Source organism: Jaculus jaculus, chromosome 10 (genome assembly GCF_020740685.1).
Source record: "Jaculus jaculus isolate mJacJac1 chromosome 10, mJacJac1.mat.Y.cur, whole genome shotgun sequence".
Classification (NCBI taxonomy): domain Eukaryota; kingdom Metazoa; phylum Chordata; class Mammalia; order Rodentia; family Dipodidae; genus Jaculus; species Jaculus jaculus.
This window is the reverse complement of record NC_059111.1, coordinates 24507157-24523354: the sequence shown is the minus strand read 5'-3', so window position 1 is coordinate 24523354 and position 16198 is coordinate 24507157. Positions and strand designations below refer to the sequence as shown.

General features: G+C 41.2%; 1 protein-coding gene across 1 annotated transcript in view; it reads right to left on the bottom strand.

The window, feature by feature from the left end:
- Positions 1–16198, bottom strand: part of Etfa (electron transfer flavoprotein subunit alpha) — a 77302-nt gene that overhangs the window by 2257 nt on the left and 58847 nt on the right. Inside the window, exons 10-11 of the mRNA XM_045160469.1 lie at positions 9064–9129; positions 4206–4286 (exon numbers count right to left, since the gene is read on the bottom strand). Coding sequence (XP_045016404.1) covers positions 4206–4286; positions 9064–9129 — 147 coding nt within the window. The remainder of the gene's footprint in view (positions 1–4205; positions 4287–9063; positions 9130–16198) is intronic.

Sequence of the window (16198 nt, the reverse complement as noted above, 5' to 3'; positions counted from 1 at the left end):
CCTGTGTCCACTCAATCAAAACTGTGGCCAACTTGTACTGGAATGCAGGAGAAGGAGAAGAGCAGGATTAAATGTCTACATTCAGAAGCTTAAAGAAAGAAAAAAATCAGTATAAACTAGGAAAAGCCAGAATATTAACCTAGGGAAGAAAAGGATTCTAGTAAAAAAAAAAAAAAAAAAGCTCAAGAGGCCAACAGAGATAAATAATGCATAGTTCAGAGATTATAGTGACTGGTGTAGCTGTGCTGGGAGAAAAGAAAAAGGTTTAAAATTACAGGTGGAATGCCAAATCCATCTGATGGGAACAGTATACTCTTTTCAACAGATGGTACCTGGACAAATGGACAGCCACACACAGAAAAGTGAGGTTGAGCCCCTACCTCACACCGTATACAAGTATTTACTCAAAATGATCAGCAACCAAAAGATATGACCTATAACCATTAAAACCTATAACAAAGAAAACAAGGCAAATCTTCATTATTCTGGATTTGACAACAGAGTCTTAGATATAATACACAAAGCAGAAGCAACAGAAGAATAAAATAGATAAATTGGACTAGGACAAAACTAAAGGCTTTCGCCAAGCATGGTGGCTCATGCCTTTAATATTTAATCCCATCACTCAGAAGGTTGAGGTCAGAGGATCTCTGAGTTCCAGGCCTGCCAGGGCTACAGAGTGAGCTTCAGGTCAGCTATAGTTACACTGAGGATTTAGTATCCAGAATATATATATATAACTCCTGCAAGTCAACAAATAAATAGACAACCTTCTAAAAATTGGATAAAAGACTGGGCATAGAGTTCATAGCTAGAGAATTTGCCTGGCATGCACAAAACCCTGATTTCAATCCCAGTACTATGGGAGAAAATGGCAAAAGACTTGAATAAATATTTCTCCAAAGAAGACATACAAATAACCAATGGCTAGCTTTTTATGTGCTGACATGTGATCAACATCATTAGTCACTACTGAGGAGTAAATGAAACCAACAACTGAGCTCTCGCTTCAAACCTAGGACAGCTCTAATTAAAAACAGAACAGTATTGGTGAGAATGTGGAAAAACTGGAAGCCTTATGCATTGTCAGTGAGAATGTGAAATGTCCTAATAATCTTTATGTAAAGTAATCTAGACATTCTTCTAAAAGCTAAATACAGAATGATGGTGTGACCTAAAAATTCTGTGCCTCTGTATGTCCCCAAAGCATCTGGAAGCAGAGGTTGAACAGATTCTTTCTTTCTTTTTTATTTTATTTTTTGGTTTTTCAAGGTAGGGTCTCACTCTAGTTCAGGCTGACCTAGAATTCACTCTGTAGTCTCAAACTCACGACAATCCTCCTACCTCTGCCTCCCAAATGCTGGGATTAAAGGCGTGTACCACTATGCCTGGCTTGAACAGATTCTTGAAGGCCAATGTTCACTACAGTGGATTAGGAAAAGGCTGCTTAGGTCTAACACCAAAGCGTAGGTGACTTAGACTTAATCAAAGTTTGAAGTGTTTATTCTGTAAAGAACGTATAAGGGTGTGGTGGTGCACACCTTATATCCCAGTGAGGTGAAGATTGGGAAGATCATTGGGAGTTTGAGGCCAGCATGGGAAACAGAGAAAGTTCTAGGTCAGCCTGGACTAAAGTGAAACCCTGAATAAAAAAGAAAAAAAAAAAAAAAAAAAAGAGAGAAAAATGAAGACAAAGGAGGATGTGAAAGGACAACCCAGAATGGGAGGTGAAGTCAAACCCACAAGGATGAGCATCAAACAAGAAACAGATTGTAACGCATACTGGGAAACACTCAACAGCGGGAGCTCGCATGTATTTGGTGGGTGGGGATGTAAAATGGTGTTCCGTCTGAAAGAAGTCTGACATTCTTCATGACACCTACCAGAGTTCTACACATGTAACCCAGCAATTCCACTAAGCACTCAAAAGAAGTAACAATATGTCCAAACAAGATCTTATAAATCAATGTTCTTATTCTTAGCAGCATTATTCACAATAACCAAAAAAAGCAGTGATAACTGAAATGATGAATGGACAAATAAAATGTGGCATATTCATATGAGAGATGTTATTTGGCAATTAAAGAAATAAAGCACTGACACATGCTACAACATGACTAAAACCTGAAAACCTTCACCTGAGTGAAAGCAGTCAGAGTTACATCAGATATCCAGGTTGGGAAAATCCACAGACTAAAGTACAGCTGGAGAAAATATAACATAGTTTATGGGTATGGGATTTCTCTTCAGTGCGATGGAAATATACACAAATTAGATTATATTTGTATAGAACTATGATATACTAAAAGTCAGTGAATCATATTTTAAAAGGGAAAACTTTATAGCATATGAGTTCTATCTTAATAAAGCTGTTATATTTAAAGGGGGAGGGAGCAGGAGAGATGACTTAGGAGTTAGGGCATTTGCCTGCAAAGCCCAAGGACCCAATTTCAATTCCCCAATACCCACGTAAAGCCAGATGCACAAGGTGGTCCATGTGCCTGGAGTTAGTTTGAAATGGCTGGAGGCCCTGGTGTGGCCCTTCTCTCTCTCTCGTAAATAAGTAAATATATATTTTTAAAAAGGTGGCATCCAATACATCGTCACTGCCACTCTTACTCATTTTACAATATAGATCAATACTTTGAACACCTCCTATGAGCCTGAATAGAAGAAAATACAAACAAGTAGGCTATTACTTATCATAGACTACTAGGTACACTATAAGCCCAATCTTCATTGTAATCTTTAAAATGGACAGTGTAATATTTATATTAGTTATCAGGAAAATGATGTTCAGAGAGATTAATTTGGCCAAGGTAATTTGACTAGTGTGTCAATAAGATGGAATATGAATTAAAAGCTCAATCACTATACTATATTATTTCTATTTTATGGGGGGAGGGGAAACTTGTACTAAGTTCCATTAACTATTGAAGGATTGAACTGTATAGAAATATTAAAATTGTCTCCTTTTTGGGACAGAAGTGTAGCTCAGTGGTAGAGCACTTCCCTAGCATTTGCGAGGCCCTGGATTTACTTTCAAGTACCCCCTCCCCTAAAAAAGTCTCTTTATCACACCAGCTCCCTCTCCTAGTGGGACAGCTCAGTGGCCAAATAATGACTGCCATAACTGTTAGGTAAGACAACAGAAGCAGTTAGCATGAGCCCCAAATCTTAGACACAGACCCTCAGGGTCACTGAAGAGGGGAGGGCCATGCTCTTCCCAAGACCAGCTCCAGGTCCTCTGGGAGTCCTCCTGAGTGGAAGGGTGACCTATGCTGTTTCTGTTCGCAGTCTGGGCCATCACTGAATACCGCTCAGCAGCTGAAGGGTCTTCCATCTAGCCTTTAAGGCAGTGAGGCGGGCCTCTTGCTGGGAGCCACCAGCCTCTTGTCCCAGGCCCTTCCTCACACCTGCAAACCCACTTCTCTCTCCTAGGGCTGAATACTACTTTCAGAGTGTCAACTCCTGCATGAGTAATTTCTGCATGCGGTGACCTAACAGCTTATAGACAGGCCAGGATGACAACAAGCCAGGTCATGAATGAGTTATGACCTTGAAATTTGTTGCCAAGTAAATTTCAGGTGTTCACCACATACAGCTCTCTGAATTAGTATGACTAAAGAAAATTTTTCTCGTGGGGTGGTGGTGGAGAAATACAAAGGTGGTGAGAAAGCTCAAAAGGGAAGAGCACAAGAAAAGGAGATAAAGGATTTTCCTTATGTCTATCCCATGAGAAGTGCCTCTGGCCTTCAAACACTGCAAGTAGAACATTCTTGTTGCGTTGATAAGCTGTCCTAGAGTGTCCCACTCATCCCTTGACAAGGGCTACTGCCCTTGGACCCCTGAGTGAGGGGTCCTGATGCTCTCTTCTCTGGGGTATCTGCCAAGTGCAATCCCAGGTTCTATCTACTGAGTCACTTCACAGTCTGTGCTAAACGAGAGGCTAGGAGTCATGTGGATTTGTCATAGACAATCTGGCCTTCAGAAGAAGAACGTTTTACTGCTCTACGGTAACAATGCAGACCTATTAGGGCAACTTACTTTTGAGTATAACACAGTTATGTAACATATTTATTTACTGCATGGATACAGACACACAAACACACAATATTGTTTGTCTAACAGCTTTATCCTTGACCACATTCAAGAGGTTCTTGGGTGACAGTCTAGAAGACCAACTCCTCTTAACCCCAGCTTACCTTAAACAAATCTGCAACTATTCCAAAATCTGCCACTTGGAAAATTGGAGCTTCTGGATCTTTGTTAATAGCCACAATTGTCTAGGAGAGAAAAACACAGTTTGGCTTTTATCAAGAAAACATACCACAGAGATTATTTATTTTAATTACCTTCCTATATTAATATTTGGGAGGGTTTCAAGGTAGGGTTTTAATCTAGTCCAGGTTGACCTGGAATTCACTATGTAGTCTTAAGGTGGCCTCGAACTCCTGAGTGCTGGGATCAAAGGCGTGCACCACCATGCCTGGCTTATATTAATATTCTTAAAAATATCTGTCAGACCCTATTGCTGAAGACTCCACATACTAGGACTGCAAGGCCACTGAGAAATCCTGCTGGAACTGAGCTGATAACCTCTTCCACATAGACCAGCTGACAGAAAGCTGGAAGAAGCCATTCTACATGCGGTTCAATGGGAGAAAGAGATACCACCAGTGAAGATAATCAACAGTGGACACTGCAAGCCTTATAATTGGCCAGCCAGGCCAAATGAGCCAACGGGTGCAATAGTGGCATGTCTATCATGGTGGAAACCAACTGCCCTCCAGTTGGACTGGAGGCCCACTCCATGGGAGGAAATACATCCTTGATACTGAAAACTTAAAACAGGGGTAGTCATGAACCCTAGGGGTGTGACATCTGCTGATGTCTGGATAAGTGTATATAAAATACTTATCAAACTGCCCAGTAAGCACTTCTCTTAATATTCATACCCTTATATTAATGCTACGCTCACTTTAGGTAGAGAATCTTCTCTTTTCAGATGGCAGTGACCTTGGGACAACTCAGAAAGTATCATGGTGCTGGAAAGAAGTGACTAGAGTACCGAGTAACATCTCGATCACACCTTCCAAGGCTCAGGGTCTAATGTGGAAGAGGTGGCGGAAAGAATGTAAGAGCCAAAGGAAGGGTAAGACTCCTTATAATGTGCTCCCTCCAGATATAAATGACCTCTATATCCATGACCTCATAGTGCCTGACACTACCTACACAAGATCATCATAAGGGGAGGGAAAGATCATGACATCAAAATAAAAGAGAGACTGATTGAGATGGGGAGGCGATATGATGGAGAATGGAATTTCAAAGGGGAAAATGGGGGGGGGTATTACCATGGGATGTTTAAAAAAAAGAAAAAATAAAAATAAAAAAGTAAAATAAAAGTTTTTTAAATTAAAAAAATATTTGTCAGATAAGACTAATTTGGTGCTTCTATGCCAATATCATAAATTTAGTTTCTTCTTCTTTTTTATTTTTTTGCAGTAGGGTCTTGTTCTAGCTCAGGATGACTTAAAATTAACTATGTAGGGTTGGAGGGATGGCTTAGCGGTTATGGTGTTTGTTTGCAAAGCCAAAGGACCCAGGTTCAATTCCCCAGGACCCACATTAGCCAGATGCACAAGGTGGCGCATACATCTGCAGTTTGTTTGCAGTGGTTGGAGGCCTGGTACACCCATTCTCTCTCTCTCTCCTTCTCCCTCTTACTCTGTCAAATAAATAAATATATTTAAAATTCACTATGTAGTCTCAGGGTGGCCTCAATCTCATGGTGATCCTCCTACCTCTGCCTTCTAAGTGCTGGGATTAAAGGCATGTGCCACCACGCCCGGCTCATATAATGAATTTTATCAGAAAGCTGAGGTAGAAGAACCACTATGAGTTTAAGGCCAGCTGGGGGCTATAATGTCAGTTCCAGGTCAACCTGGGCTAGGGAGAGAGATCCTACCTCAAAAAAATTTTTTTTAAATTTCTTTATTAACTTATGAAAGAAGCTTGAGCCTTTGTGCTCCATATATTCCATCCCATTTATTCTACCATTATTCTGGGTCTATTTTGAGGGCATGAAAGTTAACTACATCATCAGCCTGCTAGATCAAAGGAGAACTTTAAAAACATTTTAAAAGCCTTATATATGCACCAAAACAAACAAGTTACTAGGTCTCTCCTAAAAACTACCAAATATTTATCTTACCTCCTACAAAGATTCTTAACCATATAACAAATTGCTGATAAAATCTAGGAAAGTGGGTTGTTTGTTTTTATTTTATTTTTATTTGTTTATTTAAGAGAAAGAGGCAGATAGAGAGGGGGGGAGACAAGGCGTCCAGTTGCTATAAACAAACTCCAAACATATGCACCACCTTGTGCATCTGGCCTATGTGGGTTCTAGGGAATAGAACCTGGGTCCTTTGGTTCTGTAGGCATGCTTAACCACTAAGCCATCCCTCCAGCCTAGGAAATGGTTTTGCATTTCCTACAGATACTTCTGATGACCCTGAGATTGAAGTAAGCTAGTTATGACTCGACTGTGTTATTTAAAATTGTGGACTGGAATAACTCAGACCTCTAGGGGCGGATCTCTCCCTGCTGTTGTGTGTCCTGAGAAGCGCACTGGTGTTAAGCATTTTGATAGTCTGACCTAAAGCATATGCTACAAGACACACGTAACCCCTTCAAAGGCTCCTCAAAGCCATAGGCAGAACATGCTAGAATACCTCCAGCTGGGTGTAGCCAGGGAATGGCCAATGCAGAGACAGTAAACAAGCTTCATGTGTGGGCATCAAATTTGAAAGGACAAGCACTGAATCAGGGCCACTGGTTTCACTGAGGCGCTTCTCTTCGGGGGATGTGCGGCCTGCTTCACGGCTATTAGCGGAGTTTTATTTAGTTGATGATGGCTAACGATTGTCTCCTAGAGGCCACCTACTCAAACACTTGACAGTTTAATCATTTGAAAGCTCTTTCACCCGGCTACATAAAAGTTATCTTAAAGAAAGAACACATACCTATGGACCAGGAGCCACTGGGACATTTATAAAAGAGATTCAGGCTGGTTATAGTTATTTTTTGGATTAACAAAATAATCTTACAAATTATCAACCATAAAAAGCTACAATATAATCTTGCTTATACTCAATAGCTCCTTGTAGATTCAAGCTTTCTTCTAACATTGTTAAATACACATTATATTCTACCATATTATCATGTATCATTTTAATGTCCTAAGAACTAGACAAAAATTACAACTAGAAATAATTTTTCTCTCACATAAAACAGGGACAATATTAGACACACATACACACATCAGGGTCTCACTCAGTAGCCCAGGCTAACTAGCTCAAATTCATGGCCCTCCTGCCTCAGTCTCATAGCGTTGGGATTGTAGGAACCTAGATGGTATCTTTTTCATTGAACCATCCCAAACATCCAGTGCAAGGAATGTGGTTAATAAGTATTTGTTGACTCGATGGAGAGACACATCTTGGCTAACATTTAGTCACGCGGCTTGTCTCCCAACATTCATCTGCTTATTTCAACTGTTTCCTACTTGCTTTGACACATACTATCAGGCTTTATCTCTACCTCAAACTTTTTCTACTGGGAGGAAATTTTTCACCAGAATTTTTTTGGTATTAGGAATCTTTAATTTGGAGAAACAGGATTCTAGATTTGTCTGAACTGATCTAACTGACAATATATTTTAAAGCTTTTGGTATAAGAGATATTTTTTAATGCATAAATCATATTTCCCCCATTGGCACTGCTGTTTTCAGAGCTCAGTAAAGAAACCTGCCATCCAACTGTGAAATCTGACCGGTTTTAGACCAATTGATTTAGAAGCTACAAAGATGTAGTGCATGTATTTCTTCAAATTAGAAGTTAAGCCTGTTAAAAGTTTTATCATCGTATATTAAGCTTCCATCTGAATGGATAAATGCAAGAGTGTCAGAGGCATCTCTGACTCCATGAAAGATAAGTTCATAATTCAAACTTATATTGTTATGCATGAATTACTGTGTCATATTCTGAAATCGATGTTCAGAGTCATTACACAGGACTTTCAGATGTAGTCCAAGAAGTGCGTTAAAATCAAGTGTTTTGTCTACATGGTACTTTTTTTTAACTTTTTATCTTATTTGAGAGAGAAAAAGAGGCAGATAAACAACGGGCACATGGGCTGAAGGGATGGCTTAGCAGTTAAAGCATTTGCCTGCAAAGCCAAAGGACCCAGGTTTGATTCCCCAGGACCCATGTTAAACAGATGCACAAGGGGGCGCATGCTTCTGGAGTCTGTTTGCAGTGGCTAGAGGCCCTGGCACACCCTCTATCTATCTCAAACTCCACCCCCCTTTTCAGTCAAATAAATAAATAAATAATTTAAAAAAAAAAAGAATGGGCACACTAGTGCCTTCAGCCATTGCAAAGTCCAGACGCATGTGCCCCCTTGTGCATCTGGCTTACATGGGCCCTGGGGAATTGAACCTGGGTCCTTTGGCTTTGCAGGCAAGTGCCTTAACCGCTAAGCCACCTCTCCAGCCATACTTGATACATTTTTAACAATTACTGAAGTATTAAGATGGGCTAACACGCCAACCCAAAATGTGTCAGCCACATTTTGCTAGCAGAGGGACCCTGCTGTCACCTAAGAAGAGAGGGTCTGTCATGGGGACAGAGAGAATCAGGGCTCAAAACCTCAAGCTGTTTATGCTTCCCATTTTCTATCCACAGACTGTGAGAGCTGAAGGGGACACTAGTGATTTTCTTCCACCACTCACACTTGGCAGACAAAGAAGCTGAACTGCAGTAAGCTGGTGGCTGAGTTGCAATCAGGTTCATTCCCCGAGCCCTCCACCCATGGCACAGCATTCACTGTTCCCCCTTCCCACAGTACAATTTAGACAGCTTTTCTTTCCTTCAGTTCCTTTATCAATGTTAACATGAAAGGTTCACGATACATACTTTAACTACATAACGTACAGTGGCACCTAAATTTAAAATGTAAAACCTTTTCATCTCAGTATTATTGCATACAATTACCTTGCTGTCTTTCATCCCAGCTAAATGTTGGATAGCTCCAGATATTCCAACGGCAATATAAAGTTCCTGAAACACAAATCACATTATTAATATGTGTTATATCATACAACTCCCTTCCCTTCTGGGCCTCCCCCCTCCATTTCTCTTCTCCCTCCCTTTATTTCTCCCTCCCTCTCTCTCTCTCTCCCCTTTTAACTCCCTAAATATGTAGCCAACAATGACGCTGAACTTCTGATCCTCTTGCCTTCACCACCCCAGCGCTAGTATTATGGTTATGCACCACCACCTCTGGTTTATGCACTGCCACATCTGGCTTATGCATTGCAGGGATCAAATCAGGAGCTTTCTGCAAGCTCACAAGCACTCCGATTCACTGAACTCCATCCCCAGTCTTATATAACATTTTCCAAATTATTGACCATTAGCAATTCATGTTAGGCATAATACAGATTTTTTAAAAAATGAATGCAATACACATTTGTTTTTGAGATAGGGTGTCACATAGCTCAGGCTGGTCTCAAACTCCTTAAATTTCTGATCCTTCTGCTCCTCTTCCTCAGTGCTGGGATTACAGGTGCTCATCACAGTACCTGCTTTATGCAGTGCTAGGGCCGTACACATGCGAGGCAAGCACTCTACCAACTGAGCTACAGCCCCAGCTTGCAATACGCATGACTTACATCATGCTTTTTAGTTCCCCAACCTTCTTAACCTAGCTGTCTTTTTCCATTGAGGTCCTACAGTAGTGGTGGTATAGTAATGCACATGTGGGTAATGAGGACCCCAGTGCAATTAGAATATACCAAGCATTGCTAAGCACTTTACAGCAACTATCTCAATCACATAGTTACTCTCACAATTATCTGTGGGATAGCAATTTTTGTCTGTGATATTCAATTCACTGTGCAACTCATTCATGCTTTGTCTACTCATCACAGTATGCACACACTGTACATTAACATGTAAGAACATACATTAAAACACATTAAAATAGATTTTGAATGTAAGAGCCAAAGGAAGGGTAGGACTCATTACAACATGCTCCTCCAGCACAAAATGGCCTGGATATCCATGACCTCACAGTGCCTGACACTACCCACACAAGACCATCATAATAGGAGGAAAAGATCGTTACATCAAAATAAAAGAGAGACTGACTGAGAGAAGGAGTGGATATGATGGAGAGTGGAGTTTCAAAGGGGAAAGTGCGGGGGGGGGGGCATTGCTATGGGATATTGTTTACAATCATGGAAGATGTTAATAAAAAAATAAAATAAAATAAATTTTAACTTGTTGCCTTTTCACAAAAGTATATTTGTGAATAAATAATAAAGATATGTTTATAAAACAATATTTATAAAAACCAGAAATACAAATTAGTATCAAGAAGTTCTAAGAACACATGCATGTGCATGTGTGTATAAACACACAGACAGAGTATGCGTGCACACACATACACACATCCCCCTCCCTGAATGGAAAATAATAAAACTCTTGGAAGCATGGGCTCAGAATTTCTAGCACCTACCAAAAAGACTCCCATAGCGTAGTTTCTTAGCAATGATGATGCTATTTATGTCCGAATGATGGCCAACTACTGTTCTGTCCCCTTATCTAAAAAATTTCAAATATTCATGTTTGGAAACTAAAACTCACTACCATCAAGGAAAAGTGATTTAACAAGTGCTTAATTACAAGAGCTTAGTTGCTGCATTTTGTCTAGTAGGTATAATTAAAGCTCCAACTGAAAACCTTTTCCCACACGTAAACTGAGCCAACATGTCCTGGCTTGGGTAGAAGACGCATCTCCTATGTAACCAGATCGATACTATGGTTTTGTCACAACTGAAACTAGTCTCTCCTTACTATGAATAGCATGGAGAAGGCACTGATACGGCTCCCCACACGTACTTTTATCACAAATGAGGACACAGCATCAGGTGGTTCTGTCTTGTTTCCTGTATTGCTTACAAGCTAATGTAACAACTGTTTGCTCTATTAGAAAGCATTTCAACCAGGCACTAGGAGGAATTTTTTCTTCTTGTCATTTTTCATAGCGTGTAAGTGCCTATGGACAGCTGTCTTCTGGGGCCCTCAGCTTCCCCAAACATAAGCATAGCAAGGACAGTCCTGGCACCAGTGACCTTCAAAAGGCCCCAGGAGCAGCCACAGCTGAGGCCCATTGAGAGAGGAGCTCGAGTCCTGTAAGCCTGTCTAGTGCAATGGCAGCATACTCTCAGCCTTTTTATTTATTTATTTTTTACTGTATTTTTTTAAATAATTGAAAAAAAGACCATAAGATGGCGGTGGACCTGGCTGAACCACATGACTAACGATTCTCTTAGCCTTTTTTTTTAAGCATCAAGTGTCCACTTGCTTCCGGAAGAGCAAGACACCCCTCTGTAATCTGGAAATGATATAGTCCTAAAAGTGAATTAATCAACCACAGATGAGATGGGGTTGTTTTGTGAGTCAGCTGCTCAATGCTATCTCCTGTTGTTCAAACTGAGGAGAGCCCTGGCTGTCAGTTGTGAAAAAGCTGTAGTGCCAGTCTGGTTACATGGAAGGCGCACCGCCTAGCTTCAAGCCTGAAGTTAAATAAGAACAATTTGCCTTCAAGAAAAGGTGTTTCAGCTCTACCACACAGAGTGAAATGTGTGGGTGAAGATGAGCCCCTAACACGTGCTCTGTGGTTCTGAGTATCAATTCCGACCATGCACAGCTGGACAACAGGCCTGCCATTATACATAGCCTCCTCAGACCTGGACATTCACATGAGTATAAGCAAACTTCTTTCCTTTGAATACATGCCACTGTTTTTTTTCTGTTTAAGACTTAAGTAACTTCAATAATTAATTTTAAGCCACTTCAATTTATTCTGACTAGTATTTCATTCATAAAGGGACAGTTATTAAATTATCAATCAAAATATATTTAAGAAAACTTAGAGCTGGAGAGATGGCTTAGCAGTTAAGGCACTTGCCTGCAAAGCATAAGGACTCATGTTCAACTCTCCAGGTCCCAACGTAAGCTAGACACACAATGCGATGCAAGTGTGCAAGGTCGCACATGCACATAAGGTGGTGCAAGCGTCTGGAGTTCAATCACAGTGCCTGGAGGCTCTGTTGTGCCAATTTTCTTTTCTCTCTTTCCCCTACATGCTGGGCATGGCGGTACACGCCTTTAATCCCAGCACTTGGGAGGCAGAGGTAGGAGGATCACCATGAGTTCAAGGCCACCCTGAGACTACATAGTGAATTCCAGGTCAGTCTGGGCTAGAGTAAAACCCTACCTCAAAAAACCCAAAACAACAACAACAAAAGGCCAGTCTGCTGGGCTTGCCTCAAAAGAAACCAAACAACTCATATTCAGGAAAACCCGGTCAACATAATCTAATGCAATGATTCTGCTTTTTGTTTGTTTGTTTGGAGACAGGGTCATATGTAGCCTACATTAGTGTCAAACTCCTGCTCCTCCTGCCTCAACCTCCCACATACTAGGGTGTGTGCTACACACCCAGATAATACAATGATTTTTAATGCAAGGTATTCAGACACACAGAAACTGTCTCATTTACCACACTCTTCCTGACCACCCTTCTAGCTATACTTTCAAAACAAGCACTGGAAAAGATCAAAAGTCGTGTGTGTGTGTGTGTGTGTGTGTGTGTGTGTGTGTTCAACACTGAAAGGAGGCGTGGTCTTGGAGCTAATTCTAGCAGCTTTAGCAAAGGTAGGAAGTGAGGGGAATAAGGAAGAAGGGAGGTAGAAAGGGCGGGATGCTGGTTAGCAGTAGAGCTGGCCACTCTGACGTAACAAAAAAACAAATCTTAGCAGCTCCATTTGCAGCATAAATGCTAACAGAAACATTGATTCACTCTGGAAGTGAACAAAAGTATAAATAAGTGTACTTCTAACATCCCGCCCCTCTAAATGAACTCCAATGACTTCAACGTAAATGTACCAAGGCAGGTGAACAGAAACTGCCTGAATGGGTCTCCCTGATCAATGAGACTTTATTTTACGGTCTGGAAACAAAACATGGTTTGTAAGAATAAAAATTTAAGTGCTGAAGTAAGACCCCAGGAGAAGCACGGGATTTAGGCTGCTATGCCGAGACTCTCAGGCAGGAAGAGCTTTCTTCTTCTTTCTAAAAAACATGTACAGGCAATTAGAGTAATATCCTAGGATGCTTCCTCATGGTTCAGAAAGCATTTTTGTATTTCAATAATAATAATTAGTATGTACAAAATGTCACAGATGCTAATTTATGGAGCACTTCAACTACTGATTCACAACAGAACAAGGCAATCCCCACCCTGAGGCACTTACCTTCTAAATCAGTGAAATAACCGGGAGAGAAAATGAGAGAAGATGTTGGACAGAACAGCAGTTAAGGGTTCAAAAAGAGGAGGAATTAAAGGAAAAAACCAGACAATGAAAGGAGGAGCTAATCTTAGGAGTCTTAGCAAAGGTAGAAATTCAGAGAGGGCAGGAAGAGGAAGGGAGGACTGGTAACATGGGTTGGCCATTCCACTATGCAAGAATGGAAACTGGTGAGTTGGAAGGATAACCAGAGGTTACAGCAACATAGAAAAGAGAGGGCACTGATCTCAGCAGGAGCAAACACTATCAAAAGAAAGCACACATTGTCTTTCTTTGCCATAGGCCAAAAAAACCAACACCAAACAAACAAAAAACCTGCTATGGATTTATCCAAGAACTCAAGGCCTGAAGTCTCCAGATGGACTCTACTACAAACAGCAACACTTGGAGAGCCTGCATCTCATGCTGTTTTAACAGATCTGCCAGAGGTAACACTGCTGTGGTTACCTCACTGCTTAGTTCTACCAGCTTATAACCAATTATTTAACCCTCTAGGCCCCTGCTACTAGCTCACTTGAAAAACTAGGATCATAATAAGTCCAACTTCTTAGGATTATTGTTGAGACTTCAGTCCTCAGAAGAGGACCTGTTTTCCCGAAATATACTAATGCACTTTTCATGGGCGAAAATTCATTCAAATCTTGATGCTCTTATCCTACTGAGTAGGTGGGATGGAAATGTCCTAGGGTGGTCTTTGATCTACTGCATAGTGCTGAGCAGAATGTACACTGAACAACGCTGGAGGGAAGCACTGTTCCTACTGTACTGACCTGTACTTCTATGATGACGATAGTCCAGAAGAACAGAGTACTAAGCAATTTGTGCAACGGATATTTGTGGACTAGAAGCAGCATTAGGCAGTCTGAACCCCGGGTGATACAAATACAGTAATTTTATAAGGATGTCACAAAAGGAAAAGGTTCAATGGTATTGACTAGCTGATTTTTCATGTTGTTTTATTTTGTAGGTGATATAAAAGTGAAAAATTCTCTGTCCCCTGTCCTCAAGAAGCTCACCGTCTGACAACACAGGCTAAGCAAAGTCAGAATAAGGACAAGGGGCTGAGCAGCGCGTGAGATCTCTGGTCTCTTGTGCAACCCCACACTTCTTGAACCTGTCATAGAAGTAAAAAGGTTTTCAGGAGCAAGAAGCAGATTAGGGGGACAGTATCTTCACACCCCACCAATCAGGAGCCCACTTGTACAGTCCAACCCCTCTGTTCCTATTCCCTTAGCCTTTCGAACAAAACAAGCCTGTTCATGATTCTAACTTGATGACAAAACTGTATGTCTGAGACATGGAGGATGACTGAATGAGATCTTCGTATTCTCTCTCATAGAAATCTAACCAACCAGTGGATCCAACTTCATTCTTCGGTGGATGCTTAGGTTTGGTTCCTTTTGAAAGTCAGTATGTGCTAACCTCATTCCTGCTTTACCCAGACCTCATGCAAGAAACCTGGATTTTGTTTGTTTTGTTTTTCGAGGTAGGGTTTCACTCTAGCTCAGGCTGACCTGGAATTCACTATGCAATCTCAGGCTGTCCTTGAACTCACAGATCCTCCTACCTCTCTCTGCCTCCCAAGTGCTGGGATTAAAGGCATGCGCCACCACGCCTGGCCAAAACATGGAAATTTAAGTGATGTAACATGAGCCTTGCTTCTCCTGGGAAGTAGAGTACAGAGGATAAGAGGAAAGCTGTCCCCCTTTGTACACACTATGATTTTAGTCTAATAATGAAAAGTCCAAAACAGAGATCTTCAGTAAAGATATGTTGTAAATCACATATTTTAAAACTTTAATAGTTACAGTAAGGTAAAAAGAAACATTTGAAACTAACTTAAACAATATAATATCAATTCATACTAACCACATTTCATGTAGTTAGAAGCTATAAGAAGTTTAGCGGTTTCCAAGTTGGAGAACACAAATCCAAAATACTCTAGAATGAATCAAAGAAGAGTATTTTGGGGCTGGAGAGATTTTGGCTCAGATGTCAAGGCGCTTGCCTGCAAAGCCTAAGGACCTGGGTTCAATTCTCCAGTACCCACATAAGGCCAGGTGGTGCATGTGCCTGAATTTTGCTTGCAGTGGCTAGAGGCCCTGGCATGCCCACATTCCTTGCCCCTGTTTGTGTGTGACAAATAGATAAATAAATAAAAATGTTTTAAAAAAAGAGGAGCTTGGGCTGGAGAGATGGCTTAGCGGTTAAGCGCTCGCCTATGAAGCCTATGGACCCCGGTTCGAGGCTCGGTTCCCCAGGTCCCACGTTAGCCAGATGCACAAGGGGGCGCACGCGTCTGGAGTTCGTTTGCAGAGGCTGGAGGCCCTGGCGCGCCCATTCTCTCTCTCTCCCTCTATCTGTCTTTCTCTCTGTGTCTGTTGCTCTCAAATAAATAAATAAATAATGAACAAAAATAAATAAATAAAAAATGGAGCTTTTTCATAAGCTCTGCTAGGACACTCAGGTATTGTCTGACAGTGGGTCTAGAGTAGAACTGATGATTTGTATTGGCTCAGAAGACCCCTGGCAGGTTGTTTCATCCTCAGTAAGAATGGAGGAGAGGGCTGGAGGGATGGCTTAGCAGTTCAGGCATTTGCCTGCAAAGCCAAAGGACCCAGGTTCGATTCCCCAGGACCCACATTAGCCAGATGCACAAGGGGGTGCATGCGTCTGGAGTTCATTTGCATGGCAAAAAGCCCTGGTGTGCCCATTCTCTCTCTCTCTCTCTTTCTCTGTCAAACAAACAA